Source organism: Neocloeon triangulifer, unplaced genomic scaffold (assembly GCF_031216515.1).
Source record: "Neocloeon triangulifer isolate White Clay Creek 2 clone unplaced genomic scaffold, ASM3121651v1 ptg000012l, whole genome shotgun sequence".
Classification (NCBI taxonomy): Eukaryota; Metazoa; Arthropoda; class Insecta; order Ephemeroptera; family Baetidae; genus Neocloeon; species Neocloeon triangulifer.
Genome location: NW_026775554.1, coordinates 1559285 through 1579733, shown reverse-complemented (window position 1 = coordinate 1579733; position 20449 = coordinate 1559285). Strand labels below are relative to the sequence as shown.

The following is a 20449-nucleotide window of genomic DNA, read 5'->3' as shown; positions in this document are numbered from 1 at the left end:
GGCAATCCTCTAATAGACGGCAGTCGTCATGTCATGATCCAGCAAGAAAGCCCCAGGCGTTCTAACCGTGCGAGGCGGCTCGGGACGGCGCTCGGAGGAGTCGATCGTCCGTTGCCAAAGGAACTGCGAGCTCAGTTTATAGGTTGAGAAAATTGAAGAATAAGGATTTTACAGCATTTGATGGAATGCGAATTTGTTTGCATTTTGTCACAGCTAGGATAGAACTTGGATAAAATAAAAATTTACAGGAGCGGTTAGTATTAAACATTAAACGTCACTCCCTCTTTTATTCGATCTAATCAAAAAATTACTCTTCTCGGAGCATTTTCTCAAACTTCTTCTCGGCCATCTTTCTGAGAGCCTTTGACACCACGTCCGTGCCCTGTGATCGCTCATAAGCCCTGTGGCTTGAGTCCAGTGCGCGTTGTCGCGCACGCTTCACAATCCTCCTGCTGTGATCTTGAAGTTTTTTCAGCTTCTTCAGCCGGTCGATCCTTTCCTGGAGCATGACCATGGCCCTGTACTTCCTCAGTCCAATTCGTCCGCGCTTTGTCTTTTGCAGTTATAGGCACTTGAATTCTTTCGAGATTGATGGATTTGAAATTCCAACAATAGAAAACTAAATTTGATTTCAAAGAATTCCTCCAACAACAATTATAAAAAACTGGTTATTGGCATTGTAATTCTATTTAAAAATCACCAACAGGCCAACAGCCATAATGGCAGCCCTCAACTTAAAGATAAAGCAAGAAAGTGTAATAAATATTCCCTCAAATCTCTGCTTTTACTTAATATCTCCATGGTGTCTAATTTTCATTCATTATAAAATCTTATTTCTAGCATTCCGCTCTGTTGTGTCAATTTACGTAAATTACACCATTTTACATTTATTCCAGCTGATCAATGTCAGGAAAAATTGCGGAAAATGATGTTATGTTATAATATCTTTAAAAAAAAAAAAAAACAGAATTAAATTTTTAATCGCTTGACCTTAAACATAAAAGGATATTTATATTTACAAACTGCGAACAAACATGCCCAAATGGAAAACTGACGCAGACAATATTAATTACTTGCATAAAATGCAGTTATAAATGCACATTATATACCATTATAGTTTGCCCATAGTCTTTTCTAATTTAAATCACTCTTCAGTGGTACTCGGGGGGGGGGGGGGGGGTTGATGTCATGTATTTGTCTGTGCTGAACAAAGTGCTTTTGTTTTGGCAGCAGTACTTGATGATGCTATTCAAGTGCTTCATGAGGTATTCACAGTTGACTTCGTCAAACTGCGACTTTGGCACAAGACCTTGTTTCCAGCAGAACAATCGGAGCAAGTGGGGTGCTCCGTAAATGTGGCTCATGCCTTTGTAGGGATGTTTTTGCAGCAATTCTGCGTACTGAGGCCTCTCGAACTTGTACAGCAGCTGCTTGCCAAGGAGTGTGTCAAACAAGGAACAAATTCCTGCAATATTAGAATATTATTATCAAAATCATATTTGGTCAACCTATTTTACCTCTGCCAATTTCTCTCAACGCACTCTCCGCGCTTTTGTCACACTCAGACTTAGAGACTTTGTACTTGACGTAGTCGTCGAAAATGTCTCTGACAGTGTGCTTGGCAGGCAGGTTGTGCAGTTTGTCTTGTTTCTGAATAAGGTACCAGTCGTCCACCAAAACCTTCCGAAGCTCAACAGGGATCTCCAGTTCTTGCAGCAGATTTTCATCTTTCTGCTTTACAGGCACTGATTTCTCCACCAGGTTCATCCTGTTTGACTGGGACAGGCTCTTCCTTGAGCACTTTGGCCTCTGGCTCTGACGTTTCCTTTGGTGGCGGAGGAGGAGGAGGAAGTGAAGACTTGGCCAACAAAACTGTTGGTGTCTTGAACAGACGAAGCGTCCGAGGATCAGGCGTCGAAGCTCGACTGCTGCTTGTCGGGGTGTCTGCTTTAGGCGCCTCTTTTCCTTTTTTCTTTGCTGCTGCTTTTCTGTACAAAATAAAAATTAATTATAAAATATATTAAATTATATGGCTTTGAAAAACTTATGATATAGTTCAAATTCCTTTTTCAACTCCTTCTGTTTCTGCAAACTGGTTTCGTTGTACTTGAGGATCCTGTCCTCTGGTACCCATTCGTCCCAGCTGGTGGCTTTGATGGCAGAGGAGGAGGAAGTGCAGACTTTTGGCCGACAAAACTGTTGGCGTCTTGACGGACGAGGCGTCTAAGTTTCGACTGCTGCTGGTTGGGGACTGCTGCTTTTGGCACTGGTAATTTCCTCTGATTCCCCTTTTCCTTGCTCATGATGCCTCGCTGAAGAATAAAAATAAAATTTACAAAAAGTTTATTTACTGGGTATACCATTTACTGCTTTGAAAAACCTACGGCAAAATGTAGGGACGAAAAAGGGGTGCTGACCTCTCAAAGCACCTACTACAAGCCCTTTGTGCTCCTCTTGCTGCTTAGGCTGGTGCAAAACTTCTTGCCTTGTTAACACTGAAAATATCCAATTTTGAAATTAGAACTCTAATGAAAATTGTTTTTTTGATAACGTTAAATAAAAATTCTCATTAATGGATCGTAACTTTTATTAACAGAATTTGTAATATAATGTCATATAGTTTTGAGTCTCTAAACATGAATTAATCTTCAAATAAATTAAACAGCTTACAAAATTTAAGTAACAGTTAACATAATATCATTTTTTAAGTAAAGAATCAAGATTTGGATGAGTGAATTGAATGTTCGGCCGCAATGGATCCACTATTTTGAGAGATTATAATAATTTGAAATTGATTTGAGAAAAAAAATAGCAAAATAGATGAGTCCCGATTGGTAAATTTTAAAGTGAAATCTGAATAAAAAAAACCCTTCTCGTTACATATACTATTTCAGATGTAAAGGTAGAAGAAGTCACAGTAGAGCACGGTTTGCACCACACCGGCCCCGATGGCGATGAGGTCGTAGTGCGGTCCTCGGCCCAGTAGCGGTAAATCCAGTTGAAGAGATACAGTCCTCGGTACATGCCCAATGCGAAAAGGTAGTGCGACGTGATGCTTTCGGCCTTGCCAGTTTTCGACACCACGAACAACTGCGGCAGAATCGCCACCGACTCGTGGTAGATCAAGAATGTCCACAAAATCTTCAAGAGAGAAAGAGATTTATTAAAGAATTTAACGGACAAAAGAACTCTCACCTCCAAAACTTGGAAGTCGTGGTTGATGAGGAGAGCAAGACCGACAGCAGGCACGATCAGAAACTCAATCCTACAATGAAGGAACAAAAAGTGAAAAACACATTTTGAATTTTACCTTATTCTAAACATTGAACAAGATTTAAAATGTATACTTTATATTTTCATTTCCAATTCATAAGTTGCTTAAAAAAAGTATTGAAAATCATATAAATTATTTGTGACGAAAGAAATTTTACAATTTAAATATTTTGGAGAGATAATATCAGATAAAAAAATTAATAAAACTCAAGACGAGCCAGAGGGGTTAACTCGGGTCAGGGCTCAGGTAGTGCACTCTCAGATCACCATTATATAGACTTAGAATTTTATATGCAGTTCGCTTTACATCTAATTTTAAATCCGCCGCACCGTCTTGGTCAGCAAGGAATAATTATGTTATGCATCTTTTTTATTTGAAAAAAAAACTTTTATGAAACTATATAATTGAAGTTCATATTTTTAACACTGTGATGCTTGCCGGTTTTAATGGTGTTTTTTTTAAGCCACTTTTTAATATATATATAAAAAAAAAAAACTTCATTTGTGAAGAAATGAAAATTACACTAGATATCGATACACTCATACAGACGCCCTTGTAGTGCCTGCGCCTGCAAAAACAGACTTGCCCTTCTTTGGGCTTGGGCTTCCCGCTGCAGATCTGCATGGTTTCACCAAAAGGTGTCCACATTATTTTTTGTTATTTTAGTTGCTGCGAAAGGGAATAGAAAAGTTAAGTTGCATATTCTGGATTTTTAGATAGAACTTTCAAAATTTTGAAACTTGAGGTCTTCTACATCTAAAAAAAGTGGGTTTAAATTAGAAACTTTCGAGCAAAAAACAAAGTCTTACTATAACAAAAATAGTCTATATTATATAGTAGAAACCACTGAAGAACACGGCTGTGACCACCCTTCAACTCTTCATTGGCACCGTTCAAGGTCTCGTTGCCAACCTTTGGGGAAACGCCACCCTGGCTGCCTTTCTCCACCTTTGCTCCCTTTTCCGTGGCCAGGGCGTTGACCAATGCTTCCAAAGGGTTGCCTCCTGATGGACTGACGGCTGGGGCTGATTTCTGAGAGGGTGCCCCAGCAGAAGAGCCAAGTTTCGATTGGCCAAATGTCTGGGCCTTCTTTATGGCCTCTTGCAGACAGGCTATGTTGGTGCCCGAGGCTTGGGCAGCCTCAGGTTTGCCTCCGCCCTTGCCTTTCATCAGGGGCGCCACCTCGGATATCCATTCGTTGGCCTTTTGCTATTCCAGACTGATGGGATTTATAGATATGTACTTTCATATGAGTTTTACACTTACGGGTGGGACAGCGCTGAGGCACACTATTTTTCCTACTGTGGAATCCACGCTGAAAAGTATGGCACTAGTTTCGGCACAAATCGACTCTTCTTAGTCATGTAGCCCTCATCAAAAATTTGTCCACCCTGTTCAGCATAAAAGCAAGTCTTATACAAAATCATTCCACAGTCTTGGCCTGCTTCAACTTTGTCAACAAATTTCTTCTCCATCCATTTCTTTCCAGTGCACTGGGCTAATTCTAGATTTAATAATAATAAATCAAAACTAAAATTTAACTTAAATTTATTTATCCTACCGTAATAAGCATCCTTGGCATTGCCAGCTATGTAGCTGTACTTGGAGCTGTCATCAGTCCTGGAAACCTTTTTGTTTTGCAACTCGGTTATTGCGTGCACATCCAGAGACAGCTGGTCGTCGGCAAGAGCGGCGCGGGCATTAGAAGCAAGCTATGTTCAAAAAGAAATTTTGAATTTTGATGAAACCATAATGAATAATACCTGTGCATGCATTTTGCAATGCTCGTAGACAACCATGTCGACAACAAGTCCTTTTTCCTCTGCCATCAACTGAGTCAAATCAACAGGGAAACCATAAGTGTCGTAGAGACCCCAGGCAACTTCGCCTAATTAAAAATTTCTTTTATACTCAAATTTATAAGTTGAAACTTATTTACCAGGCAAGACTGATGTTCCTGGCTCCAACTTCTCAACAGTCCGGTTCAACAAAGACCTGCCTCGAGCCAAAGTTTTTAGAAACTGGGGTTCCTCTTCATTTATTATTTCCTTGACAGCATTTGGGTCTCTGGTGACCTCAGGGAAAGTTTCTCCTAGCAAACTGACAACAGTGTCCACCAGAGTGCTGAAGAAGCCAGGTTTGGCGCCTAATTTCTCAGATCCGTAGCGGACAGCGCGGCGCAGAATTCTCCTCAAGACATATCTGAAGAAATTATTTCGTAAATCTTCTTGAAATGATAATCCTGTTTGAAGTACCCTCTGCCGGTGTTGTCGGGTCTTCCGCCGTCAGATAAGGCCACTGTTATGGTGCGAGCGTGGTCGGCCAGAACTCTGTAGGCCATGTCAGTGCCATCGACGTCATCCGCACCAACTCTTCCTTGGTACTTGGGGGCGCCAGTTCCCTGTGGAAAAATTTAAGATGTTGATTTCACATTGAAAAATTTTATCAACCTTCTCTATGGCTTCGAATATGGGCATGAATATGTCAGTGTCATAATTTGATCTTTTGTTCTGAATGACAGAAACCAGTCGCTCAAAACCCATGCCGCAGTCTATGTGCTTTTTCGGCAGCAACTTGAGCGATCCGTCACTTTCTCTATAAATTTTACACAGAGTTTAGTTAAAATTTGGTATGATAAAATATTTCCTAACAGACCTGTTGAACTGGATGAACACCAGGTTCCAAATTTCAAGGACGTCAGGGTCATCCTGATTGACAAGGTGGGCTGCTTCTCGTCCACCAATTCGGTCAAAATGAAGTTCCGAGCAAGGACCACAAGGGCCAGTCTCTCCCATTTCCCAGAAGTTGTCTTTCATACTGCCAGGAAGGACGTGGCTCTCAGAAACTCTAAAATGTAAAATTGATTCAATTATTGTGTAACTTATACAAGTATGTACTATAAATTTTTTAAATAAAATTCCAATATTTTCACAAAAGTGCCAAATGTTCCTACCATAGCTAAGGTGCTGATGGATCCAAGATAGATGACCGCATTCACACTATTCACAGACTCTGATACATCAAAGCTGCGCCTTCAATTGCTGCAATTCCAGCGTATCAGGACGATGGGCCGGTCGTGTTTTTTTATTCAAGGTCAAGGTGCAAAGATTCTTCCCATTCTTCTTGTTTATATTTATTAATTCCCTCTGGCCGTCCCCAGATGTCAGCCCCAACAAGGTCAGGCTGAAGGCTTACGTTACGTCTTGTTGGCTCACGAATGAACCGAAATAAAATATGAATCCTGGCGAAATAAATAATTTACGAAAGCACTGTCAAAGTATGTATGATTTCCGCCCCTCTCCCTTTGATCCGGCAAGTCCCCTTGCGACAAGTACATGGGATGTGAATAAGGGCGGGGCTTAGGTACCAGCTTAACATTGTGGGAATGGGGAGGCTCCGCCTTTCTTCGTACATCCCATGATTCTACAATACAATTCAGAATTCACTATGTGTAGTATGTGTACTCACTCGTACTACTCGTAGCCGCAGCGTTCGCAGTCGCAGTCGTCTAGTCGTCACTCGTCGCGTCAGTACGTTGCTTGCGGGTTGTTGTGTCGCTTTCATTCTTCCAAAACTGAAGAGATTGATCTCGTGACTTGAGATATGGAGGACAAACCACAGGACGAGCCGCAGGAAAAGTTTGAGGCCCTGCTTGCAGAACGCCGCACCATCCACGAGCTGAAAATGAAGGTGCGACGTTCAAAGAAGCAAGAGGACGAGATTGTGGCCGACAACATCAGGAGGCAGAAGGTCGTCGATATGCAGAAGAAGAGTGTGACGGAGGAGAATTTGAAGCTGGACAAGGGTCAAGAGGAATGGAAGGCCCACGAACAGGATGTTCAACATAAGATCCAGGTAATTGCCATTTTATTGCATTAATTTTATCCTCAATTAATCAATATGAACAGGCCGCACAGCTCCCGGAGAGGGAAAAGAAGGCAAAGGAGGAGATGAGGCAGGTGATTGCCGCGGAGATCGAATTGAAGGGCCGCATCCAGGAAGCAAATGCCAACCGTGACGCGCGTGTCCAGCGTGCACTGCGTGCAGAAGATGAGGACGACGACGAGGAATTCTACGAATTCTACAATTGATATGTATTGCTTTCAAATAAAATTTGTGTTGCTAAAAAGTGCAAGGATTAAATTTAAATTCATGGTTAACTCTTTATCATTTTGTATTAATTTCCAACTTGAATATTTATGATTTTTAATATATCTAAATTTTTCAGAGTTTTGTTGATTCTATGTTTCTGGTGGAAATTAATTTTTCTTTAACATATTGCCAAAGCTCACAGGAGCTTTTTGATAGAAAAATGCATAGTGACAGAGGATTAGGAAGGGTAGAACACATTGTGGTTGTGGGAATTGTGGTGCTCCAGAAATTGCAACTTGTTGCCGAGCATAAATATTCAAAGAGCTGATTAATTTTGTTTGAAAATTTCTTCCAAAATTGTAGAACCCAAGGCAGAGGGAAGTCCCCGCCGCATTTGAAAAACTCCGAGAGACAATACTGCCTGGGCCAGTGGCTTTTGATATAAAATGATTTAGTGTCTACCCCGTTCAACCAACTACTTTCTGATTTCCATCTAATAAGGCAATTCTTTCAACAACAACGAATGGCGGGGTCATGCTGTGCTCAGAGGTTAATGTTGATAATGGGGGGACCTTAAAATTTTTGATCTCAGGAAAATGCAAGTCCATGAAATAAGTTTGTGACCTCCAGTTTGACTGACTGGACATTGATTGAGATGAATAAACTGGTTGCCGTAGCCTTACACTGGAGGCCAATTTTCTGCAAACTCTGTACCCCACCAGGTGATTTACTTAGATGACTGAGGAGGTATTCAACCAAACATTTAAATTCATTTTAATGTTTAATTGGTTTCATTCATTAAAAGACTTAAAGGTCGAATACTTTGTGTCCGGCTTTGGACCCAAAACAGGTTTTTGCCACAACAGTAGGTTTGGTTATTCTGACAACCTTTAGAAAGAAGTTCAGTTCATTTTGACAAAATAAAAATAAATTGGTTCGAAATTAAGTGAGTGTTCCACTTTAAGATTTAGGGAAGACTCCGGGGGGATAAAATAGGGTGTCCCTGGCACTCTTATTCACAAAGCAACCCTTTCGACCAGGCCATTTCTAGTTTCGACTGGAGTCCTGATAAACAGACTGGGTTTTTTTGCCTCTCTTGATCACTGTTCGCGTACTACTGGATGCTATAAAACTTTTGACTGTACTTTTTGTCATATATCGCTCAACTTTGGCATTACATTTTTAACTTTAGCTGTGTATTCAAGAAAGAATACAAAAAATTTAGATGCACTTGTTAGTAAATTAGTTCATTTAGCTCATTATAATTATACACACTTTAGTTATTGACTTAATATTATACAAACTACTTGTGCAACACCAATTGAGAAAGTCTTGAAAAAACTGCTATCATTTTTTAGCCAAACTGCTATCATTGGGCCCAACAAATCATCAAGGTTAGAGACACCCGGCCAGGTCTGGTTCAGCTATTCCAGGCCCAGTTGGATCAATTCTGGCTCCAGGGAGGTCAATTCCTCTGCACAATTTTCAATAATAAATTGATTTTTCAAGATTATTGACATTCATACAACCTTGGATTCCCTGCACCAGGGAATTCAGGAATAATTCCACCTCCAGGGGCTCCAAGAGGATCAATCACTGGGTTCAACTCCCTGTCATCTCCAAGTCGGAGAGGATCTGGCACCATAGGGCTACAAGAAAGTTGTAAAATAAAATGACTAGAGGCTACAACTTAATGAAAATTCCTACCCTTGATGGAACATTTCAGGTCTTCCAGGGAGCATGAATGGTATGTTGGGCTCAAATCTTTCCCTTTGAGGCTGTGGCTGGGCATCTGTTTGTACTTGCATGTCACGCTGACCTTCATTCTTGGCTGGCTTTACCATTTCAGTCCTGCAAGGAAAAAATGGTCAGTAAAAATAGCAATGGAAAATTTTAAATGTGTCAAAAGTACCAGATTTTGAAAAAGATTTCCTTCTCATTTGGAATCATAGTTGAGAGGGGTCCAGCGATTTCCTTGACCTCGGATACAGCAATGGTAAGGGACTGTACTTCGTGCGAATCCATGTTCTGAAATCATAAGGAGAACATTATTTTCAAAATTAATTATTCCCTTCGAAAATCTGCTTGCCAAGAGAGCGATGCAAAGAACATCATCAATCAAGTTGGCACTCAGATGATATTTTGAGGTGTTGCATAGATATCGGATCCTGTAGTATTTAGACTCTTGGTTCCAGCCTGGGATGAGCAATTCAGACGTTTTTGTTGGTGAATACTTGAACATACAAAATGTAAGATTAATTTAAAATAAGGAGCTCAATTTATTTTATAATAAACCTATAGTATTTCATTTGATTTTGAAAAATCAGGAACATTATATAAAAATTTTAAAAATTTTATTATTATTAAACATAATGCGCTTGATAAGTGCAAAATTGTGGTAAAAAATTTTATTCAAACAACCTGAGCGTCTACTTCATGAATGCAGAGAAAGTCATGTTGGATGAGGCTTAAGTGAGTCATAAGCACCAAAATGTCCTGCTTCGATTTAACGTTGTCTTTTTCAATGTGGAAGGGCAGCTCCCAGCAAGATCCAAACGAAGCCATTCTCGCCTTCTTTGTGTGCCGAGCCACCGGGTCTGATAATTTGGATTTTCAAATTTGAGTACCACTTGCGAACTCTCCGGAGGCTGAACCGATGCTGGAACACACAAAAAATCGCTGCAACAAAAAAAAAAGCAAATTTCCTATCGGTCCAGAGCAAGAAGTATAAAATTTTATACTTCTTGGTCCAGAGTTCCTTCGTGATCTACATTCTACATGCACCAAACCAAAAGTCAACAAAGAACAAAGCGAACAGTAGGCGTGGCCAAGGTAGATCCAAGGAGTGCGAAGGAATCATTCATTCAAGGAGGTTCGAACGAACGGTGGCGCTCGGTGGCGCAAGCCGCAAACGCAAAATGCCTTGAAAATATTCCCCTCCAAGCTCCCCTCCGGTAAATATCTACCCCTTAAATCTTCCTTCTCCCACCTTCGATGCCAGCTCAGCTGGCACACACCACAAATCCGCAAATCAACACAAAAATAAATCTTAGTTTAATTGCTTTTCTTATTGTGCATCGAGTTAGTATTGAAGTTTTCATTTTACGCAGCGCACTGATAAAATTATGCATTTTTTGGATGAAGCGTAAAAATAAAAAATTTCCAAAGCCCTGGGGCTTTTCTTGGAACTCAGGGTGGGTTGTGGGTTCCAAATTTGCACATATTTTCTACATACGTCCAAAGCAGTGAAAGTTTGGTCACAGGAATCCCTTTCTTTCCTAGCTTGGTATGTCAAAAATTTGAAACTAATTTTAAATTTGCTTCAACTAGGTGTGCCAGGTGTGGCCCAAGTATGGAGACAAGAAAAGAGAGGCAATTTTAGACCTAAGAAGGACGTGCCGAAGAAGGAAGAAAAGAAAAAGGTGCAGGTCGAAGTGAAAGAAGAAAAAGAAGTTGTTGTCAAGAAAGAGCCTGAGGATTCCGTAGCTGAGGTTGAAAAGCCGGAAGAGTTGGAAAAGCAAGGTGAAGAGAAACCAGAGAAAAAAGCTGACGAAGAAAAGGAAGGCAGCCCAGAAAAGGGAAAGCAGGACGAGAAGAAAGCTGACGAAGAAGGCAGTCAAACTGGTGATCAAAGGGTATAATTAAAGTGATTGATTTTTCCAATATTATTCTATGAGCCCTTCAAACACAGGGTCTTGCTTTTGAGGGGCTGCCGAATGCTGCTTTCCGCTGCCACTTGTGCAAGAAGAGCATGTGGGACGCTAGGGTAGGAAAACCTTTTATTTCCAGTGAATATTTTATATTTATTAAACCATTTCCAGTCATTTGACAATCACATTCACGGGGTGGCGCACCTGCGTATGCTGGACACAATCGAGAAGGAGTATTCGGCAAAGGCCAAGTCTCTGCGTGAAGCTTGCCATGTACATGAATCATTTAAAAAAATTAAAAATAATCAAATAAAACTTTGATATAAATGCAGAGTGAGGAGTTGCGCATGCAGAGGAGCCTGGAGCACGACGCCAGGATGAAGAACAAACCTTTGCCGACCAGGCGTGACTTCTGCAAAATGTGCGACATGACCATCAATGGCTCCGTCTTGAGTCACCGTCGCTCCTCTCAGCACCAGGTACAAGCAAATCATTACTAAACAAGTCCAAAGTATAAACACATTTTGACATTTAGGCGCTGAAGAATCATTTGCACCCCAAGTGTTCCACTTGCCAGATCGATCTTCCGTCAAGGATTGATCTCGACATTCATGTTCTGACAGCCGAGCATTTAAAAGTGAGACTAATTTTGACTAATCTTGAAGCAATTTTCTAAAATTTTATTTCACAGAGGCTGTTCAGGGATGTGATCAGCAAGAACAAGGAGAGGAAGCGTGAAAGAAGTGGGGAAAGATCCAGGAAGAAGATTGAGCCAGTTGGAGAATTTGATCCGAAGAAACCAGTCGGTCAGTATAATGTTGTTGATTTGCTGGCAGGCGTTTTGAAAATTATTGTTTTTAGGGGAAAGCTTCATGTTGAAAGTGACTGGAATGTTCTGCAAGCTGTGCCGCCGCTTCTTCCTCAGAGAGGACCTAAATCTGAAGGATCGACCATTGCAAAACCAAGGAACATTATGACAACTTGCGGTTGCTCATCAGGTTGGTTTTGAAGTTTAAATGGATTTGTGAGTAAAATCATTTTCTGCAGAAAGAGGAGGTGAAAAAATAAGATGACGCAGCCAAGAAGAAGGAGGAAGAAAAAGCGGCTGAAATAGCTGAGGATGGTCCTGAAGCCAAGGGGGCAAAGTCTGACCAGGGTGATGAGGAAAAAAGAGCTGTACGATCCGAATGTTGCGTCTGAAGACCCCGAAGAACAAGAATTTCAAGAAGGACCAGAGGATGAAAATGAGAACGGTCTTGATCAGGAGGGTGATGCCACAGCGCCCGAGACCGCAGAATTCAAGACTACGGAGACCATCCAGGAAAATGAGGAGCAGATGGATCGCGAAATGATGCAATAGGACGACCTGTTTTTGGACGAGCTCGAAGCAGACTTGGGTTTTGAAAAGGTGGATAACGAGCAGGTCATGGAGAATCAGGATGATTTTCTACTAGAGGAGGAAGAGGCGCAGTTACCTCAAGAGAATCCTTCGCCAGGCAAGAGCAAGGGGTAATACCACAGACTAGAAAGAGATAAATTAAATAATAAAACTGAATAATCAAAATTTTGTTCGGGACTTCCCTCTGCCTTTTGGGTCTCATAATTTTACAACTCGTTCGGAAGAAATTTTTAAATATAATTAATTGTCTTTTTCAACGTTTATGATCACCATCTCGACTACAATTTTCAATTTCTGGAGCCCCACAACCAATGTTGTGACCTCCAGATCTTGCCACTATGCATTTATATCAGCTTCTTTTATTATTATGAGCTTTGCCAATAGAAAATTGTATAAAAATAATTTCGGCTGTAATCTTTTGGATAATCAAATAAAAGTGCTCCAACACCTTGAAAAATGTAGCATTTAAAAATAATTAGCAAATTCAGGTAGAAAAAAAATATATATATTCATAGGGTTATTGGCCAAGAATCTTATTTATGTTAATTTATTATTTAAATCCTTGCTGAACATTTTCAAACCAAACTTTAATTGTAAAAATCCATGTTGAGACCTTCATCGTCACGCTGGGCACGCTGTTTGGCTTCCTTCATTTGGGCCTTCAAAGCGGCCTTCGAGGTCTCCAGGTCTTTCAGTCCTTCTTGATATTCCCTCTGTCGTTTTGGCACCAGTTCAGCCTGTTCATTGAATGAAATACATAGGTTAAAAGAGAGCAATAAAATAACAAAACAAAATAAATATCGACCTCATCGTGCACAGCCTTGACGAGGTCATTCCAATTTTCCTTTTTCTTGTCCACCTCCGCATAATGCCCATATTCGAAGCCATAGAGAAGGTTGATAAAATTTGTCAATGTGAAATCAACATCTTAAATTTTTCCATAGGGAACATTTAAAGAAGATTAACCAAATAATTTCTTCAGATCTGTCTTGAGGAGAATTCTGCGCCGCGCTGTCCGCTACGGATCTGAGAAATTAGGCGCCAAACCTGGCTTCTTCAGCACTCTGGTGGACACTGTTGTCAGTTTGCTAGGAGAAACTTTCCCTGAGGTCACCAGAGACCCAAATGCTGTCAAGGAAATAATAAATGAAGAGGAAACCCAGTTTCTAAAAACTTTGGCTCGAGGCAGGTCTTTGTTGAACCGGACTGTTGAGAAGTTGGAGCCAGGAACATCAGTCTTGCCTGGTAAATAAGTTTCAACTTATAAATTTGAGTATAAAAGAAATTTTTAATTAGGCGAAGTTGCCTGGCGTCTCTACGACACTTATGGTTTCCCTGTTGATTTGACTCAGTTGATGGCAGAGGAAAAAGGACTTGTTGTCGACATGGTTGTCTACGAGCATTGCAAAATGCATGCACAGGTATTATTCATTATGTTTTTATCAAAATTCAAAATTTCTTTTTGAACATAGCTTGCTTCTAATGCCCGCGCCGCTCTTGCCGACGACCAGCTGTCTCTGGATGTGCACGCAATAACCGAGTTGCAAAACAAAAAGGTTCCCAGGACTGATGACAGCTCCAAGTACAGTTACAAAGCTGGCAATGCCAAGAATGCTAGTTATGGTAGAATAAATATATTTAAGATAAATTTTATTTGATTTATTAATATTGAATCTAGAATTCGCCCAGTGCACTGGAAAGATAATAGCACTTCGGATGGAGAAGAAATTTGTTGATAAAGTTGAAGCAGGCCAAGACTGTGGAATGATTTTGGATAAGACTTGCTTTTATGCAGAACAGGGTGGACAAATTTTTGATGAGGGCTACATGACTAAGAAGGGTGATGAGGTAAGCTTTAAAAACTTGTTATTGTTTCTGTTATTTACGTTTTTGGTGCAGTCTGTTGAGTTTTGTGTGAAAAACGTGGCTGTCAGGGGTGGCTACGTAATCCACATTGGACACCAAGGCTCAGGCACCCTAAAAGTTGGAGACCAGGTTGTGCTGAAACTCGACTGCGAGAGGAGATACCAAGTCATGGCCAACCACACGGGCACCCACTTGCTGAACTTTGCTCTGAGGAACGTCCTGGGAGGAGAAGCTGACCAGAAGGGTTCTCTCGTTGCTCCCGACAGATTCAGATTTGACTTCACCTGCAAGGTTTGTTCAAAAGATGACCAATTTGACAATTTTATAATTAATTCCATTGCAGAAAGCAATGACTCCTAACCAAGTGAAGGAAACTGAGGTCATAACCAATAAGAAAATAGCGCAGAACGAGCCGGTGTTTGCCAAAGAGGCCTCTCTGGGAGTGGCCAAATCCATACGAGGGTTGAGAGCCATGTTCGACGAAGCCTATCCTGACCCTGTCAGGGTTGTGTCTGTGGGAGTGTCCGTGGAGGATCTGGAAAAGGATCCAGACAGCAATGTTGGAATGGGAACCTCTGTGGAATTCTGCGGTGGAACGTAAAGAAAAAAGAAAATGTCTATACTTTTCCTTTCAATTGATTTGACTTTTTGGTTTCAGTCACATGCTGAGAACAGGTCACATAGGCCACTTTGTGATAACCAGCGAAGAGGCTATAGCCAAGGGCATCAGGCGCATAATTGCAATGACAGGAAATGAAGTGAATAAAATGAAAAGTGAAATATAAATCAATTGATTTTCAAGTTTTATTGGGAAATATTTACAGGCAGTCATAAAAGCGGAAGTGCTCGAGATCAAAGCAAATCAATTGAATAGCTTATTTCTATTTCTATACTTGTTTTCAGGACGCAAAGCTCAGAAAAGAAGAGACTCAGACGAACGGTTTTACTGTCCGCAGGTTACAAAACTTGGCTTGAGAAGCCAATCAATTGAACGAGCAGGACAGCAGGTCAAAGACGTCCAGAAGAGCCAGGACAAGAAGCTGAGCAAGGACTTGGTGCGCAAGATTGTGTGTCCTTGATTGATGACGTCTCGCACGCTACCATTTCGTACTGGAAAAAGGAGGAACTGCGCCAAAATCTCTGCGCTGAAGAAGAGCCTCGACAACCAAGAGCGCGCAGGCAAGGCAGCAGTTTCTGCCAACATTTTGACTGAAGTGAAGGAAATAATGGAGAAAATGGGAGGAATGCCGGATGTTTTGGTGGTTGAGCTGCAAGCCCTGTCAAACACCAAAATGTTGAAAGTGACTGGCTCTTAAAAAGTGTATTTGTTTGTCGATGTATTATTAATTTAAAATTCACTCAGTACACCAAAAAGCCAAAAAGATAATACCACAGACTAGAAAGAGACAAATTAAATAATACAACTGAATAATCAAAATTCTGTCTCTATTAAGGTTTAATTGGTGCGCGATGTGTGGTAATTGAGGGAGACTTGTGGAGATGAAATAAATTAATATTTGATTTGTAATTTAGTCCAGAACTTTTTTACTGAAAATTTAGCTGATGTAACTAAAGGTTCGCTGTCTTTGATTCGCCATGTCGATCTCGTAGCTTTCCACTTGTCGCCTCAGTCTCTCTTCTCCAGCAGTCACAGCCTTCTCCCGCTGCTTGATTTTCTTCTGCCGCTCCATTACTTCGTATTCAAACCTTCTAAACGGCAGTCTATCAACGACAAGCTGCCGCTTTTCCATTTCCACAGCGTTTCCTCGGTGGTAAATTTGTTCCTCCATTTCTTCAAGGTCTCGTCGCCTTTCCATCAGCTCCTCCTTTTGCTTTCGGTTTTGTTCTCTGCACTGGTCCAGGCACTTCAACTCCCATCGGATTCTTTCCATCTCCCTCTGCTTGGCGGTCTTCTTCCTAGGCCTCTTCGTTGCTTTCGGCATGGTGAACGAAAGGAATTTTGTTCAAAAAGTGACCAACAATCAGCGTTATTTTGTGCTGCTTGTTACACGTGTAGGGAGCCTCTCCCAACTGTGGTTAAATAATTATAATTAATTTTAATATTGAAACATATGTTTTTTTTTCAAAATGAGTGAGTTTTATAATTATTTTTTCATTTCATTTCATGGTTCTTAAATTTTGTAGCACACACATGTTATCATCTCACAATCAGTTAATTAATGAAGTAAATAAATCTTTAAGTTCAAATTGCAATTTTTGTGTGAAACTATTGCAGAAGAGGGACACGAATTTAAATTAAAAAATTCCATAGCAAATATATTTTGCTTAACGAAACCACTGAGAGATTTTTATTGACCAAGTAAATCTTTGAAGGCTAATTATTGGGAGAGGCCGCAGCCTTTTCTGCCTCCTTACGAGCCTTGAATTCGGCTCTCTCTTTGGCCAGGCGTCGCTCACGTCGATCGAGCTCGGTTTCCATGTCTGGCTGCGAATCCGACAACTCGCGAATCTTCTTCTCATGAGCTGGCCAGGTTTCTTTATCCTTCTCAAGTTCCCTCTTTTCTGCGGTCAAAACAGCATCCCGCTCCTCTAATTTCTTCTGAAAGCTGTTCAATCTGGCACGTTCTTCCTCCACCTCTTCGTCCTCCTTCTGCAGGTCTCTTTTTCCCTGTTTCAGAATTCTGACCAGCTCTTTCTTCTCCTCTGCTTGGTCCTGATGTGACATGTTGCCAAACGAACAATCCAAACTGAAAAAAAAATGGAAACAATTAAAATTAGAATGTCACACATCAAAAATAATAACAATTGATTCTTTTAATAATCTTGAATTTTTCATCCAAGATTATTTTGGCAAGTAAACGAAGAACAGGAGAGCAGCATTATTTTAAGACTGAAATTATTATTTCACTTTTAAAAGTTTCATAATGCATATTCTGGTCGTCGGCGCCTCTTGTCAGTTTATTTATTTGATAACAATTATATTGATTTTTTTTTAACTTGAATGCTGAATTAAGTTGCAAATGCAAATTTAAACCTTAAGAGCACTTGGGAAGATGTCAAATTTTTACACACATGCAACTATATGTGTATTGAATCAGTCAGAAGAACAATAACATTTTTTGCAGACTTTTCACCGTAAAAGTTTACTTTTGTTTGCGTATTAATTTTGTTGAATCAACACATTCATAATAATCCGTTTGAAAACTTTGAAATACATATTGACCGTTGACCGGAGATATTGACTGAGATGGAACCTTGGCTTGCGAAGACTGAGCGGTTATAGATTGCTTAAATTTCTTATGAATTTGCCAAAATTCGTGCACAGACCAGATATTGTTGTTTTTGTGTATTTAATGGAATGGACTGAATGGAGAAAGCTGTGGCACCTTTGCACTTGTGGAAGGGTTTCGAAATTCGATTGGATATTATTCTCTACCACAATTTGTTTCTTCTTATGGTGCGTCGCGTTAAAATAATAGGTTTTGTTTACGCTTTTATATGTACTATTTATTTGTTGTATTTATTATTTTTTTTCTCTTGGTTAGTGCCGCGCGCCCTCCGTCGATAGCTAGTCAAATTACAATCAAGAAATACATCAACGGCGGGAATCTGTGAATATATAATTAAGTCCAGTTGTTACTTGTGTAAAGAATGGTGACGTTTTACACAAAATGCAACGGTATTGCCTACCAATACTGATAATAAAATTTGCGTTTGCATGTGTTATTCGCACAGCCAAACTCAGTCTTAGGACAGAATTTATGAAATTTAATTTACCAGCCAGGGAGTCGTCCATTGATAATTGTTTCTCTCCAATTAAATCTAATTATTTGCTAATTCTTTTTGCAAAAATTTAAATCCATGGTGGAAGTTTATTTGGTACTCAATTCTTTATTAGAAAAATTCAAACAAATCTTATTATGCCATTCAATCTTATTGTTAGAAAATTACGGAAAATCATAATATGAATTTATTCACCAATTTTTTTTTTTTATCTAAAATTGGGATGAATTATGCGGAGCTTTGCTTAAATTAAATTAAAACTAAAAATTTTTTAGAGGGTCGAAAAATATTTTAGTTTTTGTCGGACTTGAAAATTTATATTTGAATATTTTCGGTGTTTATGAGGCAAGAAGTTGCAACCAGCCTGAGCAGCGAGCGGAGCACAAGGGCATGGAGGGCAAGGGTCATTGAGGGGTCAATTAAGTATATAATTATGTGGCATAAATCTTTTGATCGGCAGTTTAATTTAAAATATTTAAATTTTTCTTTTGAGCAAATATTGAAAAGTTAAAAAAATGCGATTTTATTTTTAAAAAGCGCCCTTCGCAGTGCTTTTGTTGGTTTGAAGGAATCAAGGAAGGTCGGCCGTGCCCCCGACACGTCATTTTTCTGCCACCTTCGCATTTCGGAGCAGCGACTGCCGTCGAAATGAACATTTTTCGGCTCCTCGGCGACATTTCGCACCTGCTGGCCACCATCGTATGATTAAAACTTGACGCAATATCTGAACCTGTGCCTTTGGTCGCGAAATTTAATCGCCCTTTTGATTCATAGCTAGGCAATTACTTTCCAAATTGCCAAATTGATAATATAATAACCAAAAATTATCAATTTAAATCAATGAGAAAATAATTTAAAACAATCACTTTATTTTTACAAAAAAATTTTCAAATAATGAATAAAATTGTCTCGTCGTTCACTTGATATTTTATACTTAAAATTTTTCTCAAAATTAATCAACTCCGCAAGCTTACTTCATGGATTGCATTTGTGACTTAAAAATTAGCTATGAAGCGCTAAAATGGTCAAAATATTGTAAAGCAAGGAATTGGTGCGCAAGATTGTGTCCTTGATTGATGACGTCTTGCACGCCATCATTCCGCACTGGAAAAAGGAGGAACTGTGCCAAAATCTGTCTGCGCTGAAGAAGAGAGCCTCGACGACCAAGAGCGCGCAGGCAAGGTAGCAGTTTCTGCCAACGTTTGACGCAGCAAATCCTTCAAAAAGAATTAAACAGCAGAGCGGCGCCAAGAGAAAGATAAGTAAATAGTGAAGGCAAGAACCCTGAGCCAGCGCAGAAAGAGAAAGTTTCTGAGAATGCTGGTAAGATCTCTCTGGTAACAAGGAGTTTGCAGCCGAGAAACTTAGTTCCTCGCCAAAGCAACACAGCAGTGCCCAGAAAAAGCTAACAAGAATTTACAGTGCATATTTTATTCGAACGTTTATTTAGCAGGAGCGAAACTACAAAAATGATCTTTAACTAATTTAACTGCACGTTCTCTGGCGCCGACGTTCCATTTCCTCCTCAAACTCTGCTTCTATAGACTTTTTATGTTATACTTAAACTACTTTAGGGGCTGATACGTCAAGGCCGGACTTTTACCCGATGACGAGTGCAAAGATATTTGGATCAAATTGGGGTATTTTTTTTTCTATTTGACTCTGCATTTTTCCGCTGCCAAAAAATTTATTTTTCAGCAATAAAATGAAGGGCCGTCTATTTAACTCCTTATTTAGATGTTATTCTTTTCTTTCGTTATATAAAATATTCGTGGATATCCAAACCCAATATTTATTTTTATCACGTGAGACTTGTTGATTTTTCAACCTGAATTAAAATAATGGGAGACTTCCATCAAGGTTATTTTTGGACTTTTCCTTCCGCTCTTTATTTCAGCTGGATTTTAATAATCCAGCTGAAAAATATTTCCAATTGCAAGGAAATTTGCTAATTATGTTTGCTGACCATTTTAAACTTTCATTAAGGTTTTAAGCAAATAATTCTAATTAGTTATATATGACGTACCTTCAAATAACTTATCCAATTAAATACTATTTGAAATTCTCCACTTCCGATAGTCCTAATTATCAACTTAAAGTAATTATGTATTCTCATTCTCATTTTGATATTATGTCACTTGAATACGGAGCAAAAAAAAAACTGAAAATATTTTTTTTTCCATCTGCATTCTGTGATGTAAATTGTGAAGAAACAAACTCGTATCATGATAATTATAGTTATTGTCTTATTGTTATGCTGTTCAATGTTTTTATCCAAGAGAATATAAAACTAATGTAAAACGTACGTGCAATGCATCGGGCATTGGTGGTGCCGCGCTCTAGGAATGGTGCGGTTCTCACTCAGGGCAGCAGAGGGCGCAGTCGGTGCTTTACTTTGTTTTTCTCCACCTTCAGCTAGTTCGG

The 20449-nt window shown here is 39.8% G+C and overlaps 6 protein-coding genes and 2 pseudogenes across 10 annotated transcripts; 3 read left to right on the top strand and 5 right to left on the bottom strand.

The window, feature by feature from the left end:
• Positions 1-392: 392 nt before the first annotated feature.
• Positions 393-1767, bottom strand: LOC132198342 (mortality factor 4-like protein 1). The gene is made up of 3 exons (XM_059622326.1): positions 1518-1767; positions 1237-1465; positions 393-579 (listed from the first exon to the last, which is right to left on the bottom strand). The coding sequence occupies exons 1-3, from the start codon at positions 1765-1767 to the stop codon at positions 393-395; spliced, it is 666 nt and encodes a 221-aa protein (XP_059478309.1).
• Positions 1768-2535: 768 nt separating this feature from the next.
• LOC132198340 (uncharacterized) lies at positions 2536-4444 on the bottom strand (annotated as a pseudogene).
• LOC132197309 (alanine--tRNA ligase, cytoplasmic-like) lies at positions 3960-6405 on the bottom strand. The gene is made up of 9 exons (XM_059620525.1): positions 6228-6405; positions 5930-6121; positions 5725-5869; positions 5530-5675; positions 5214-5476; positions 5038-5162; positions 4836-4986; positions 4541-4778; positions 3960-4493 (listed from the first exon to the last, which is right to left on the bottom strand). The coding sequence occupies exons 2-8, from the start codon at positions 6088-6090 to the stop codon at positions 4573-4575; spliced, it is 1197 nt and encodes a 398-aa protein (XP_059476508.1). The 5' UTR covers positions 6091-6121; positions 6228-6405; the 3' UTR covers positions 3960-4493; positions 4541-4572.
• Positions 6406-6719: 314 nt separating this feature from the next.
• Positions 6720-7423, top strand: LOC132197322 (uncharacterized). The gene is made up of 2 exons (XM_059620548.1): positions 6720-7129; positions 7183-7423. The coding sequence occupies exons 1-2, from the start codon at positions 6878-6880 to the stop codon at positions 7363-7365; spliced, it is 435 nt and encodes a 144-aa protein (XP_059476531.1). The 5' UTR covers positions 6720-6877; the 3' UTR covers positions 7366-7423.
• Positions 7424-7531: 108 nt separating this feature from the next.
• Positions 7532-10200, bottom strand: LOC132197318 (uncharacterized). Of its 2 annotated transcripts, none has more exons than XM_059620544.1 (7): positions 10108-10200; positions 9788-10045; positions 9456-9599; positions 9279-9394; positions 9074-9217; positions 8896-9015; positions 7532-8840 (listed from the first exon to the last, which is right to left on the bottom strand). In XM_059620544.1, exons 2-7 carry the CDS (start codon positions 9929-9931, stop codon positions 8762-8764), a joined length of 747 nt encoding a protein of 248 aa, XP_059476527.1. In that variant the 5' UTR covers positions 9932-10045; positions 10108-10200; the 3' UTR covers positions 7532-8761. The 2 variants fall into 2 exon arrangements, with proteins under 2 accessions (XP_059476527.1, XP_059476528.1); XM_059620545.1 differs by having other exon boundaries at positions 9788-10025; positions 10108-10143.
• Positions 10144-12202, top strand: LOC132197315 (zinc finger protein on ecdysone puffs-like). Its single transcript, XM_059620541.1, has 9 exons — positions 10144-10238; positions 10697-11001; positions 11058-11132; positions 11188-11289; positions 11349-11495; positions 11552-11653; positions 11708-11822; positions 11878-12014; positions 12064-12202. The coding sequence occupies exons 1-8, from the start codon at positions 10145-10147 to the stop codon at positions 11991-11993; spliced, it is 1056 nt and encodes a 351-aa protein (XP_059476524.1). The 5' UTR covers position 10144; the 3' UTR covers positions 11994-12014; positions 12064-12202.
• Positions 12203-12388: 186 nt separating this feature from the next.
• Positions 12389-15792, top strand: LOC132197304 (alanine--tRNA ligase, cytoplasmic-like; annotated as a pseudogene).
• LOC132197323 (probable mitochondrial import inner membrane translocase subunit tin-44) lies at positions 15097-20444 on the bottom strand. Of its 4 annotated transcripts, none has more exons than XR_009441841.1 (2): positions 17679-17775; positions 15097-16989 (listed from the first exon to the last, which is right to left on the bottom strand). XR_009441841.1 is itself a non-coding variant. In XM_059620549.1 (2 exons), exons 1-2 carry the CDS (start codon positions 20340-20342, stop codon positions 16617-16619), a joined length of 384 nt encoding a protein of 127 aa, XP_059476532.1. In that variant the 5' UTR covers positions 20343-20444; the 3' UTR covers positions 15097-16616. The 4 variants fall into 4 exon arrangements, 1 of the variants encoding a protein (XP_059476532.1); XR_009441842.1 differs by having other exon boundaries at positions 17570-17770; XR_009441840.1 differs by having other exon boundaries at positions 17629-17770.
• Positions 20445-20449: the final 5 nt, after the last annotated feature.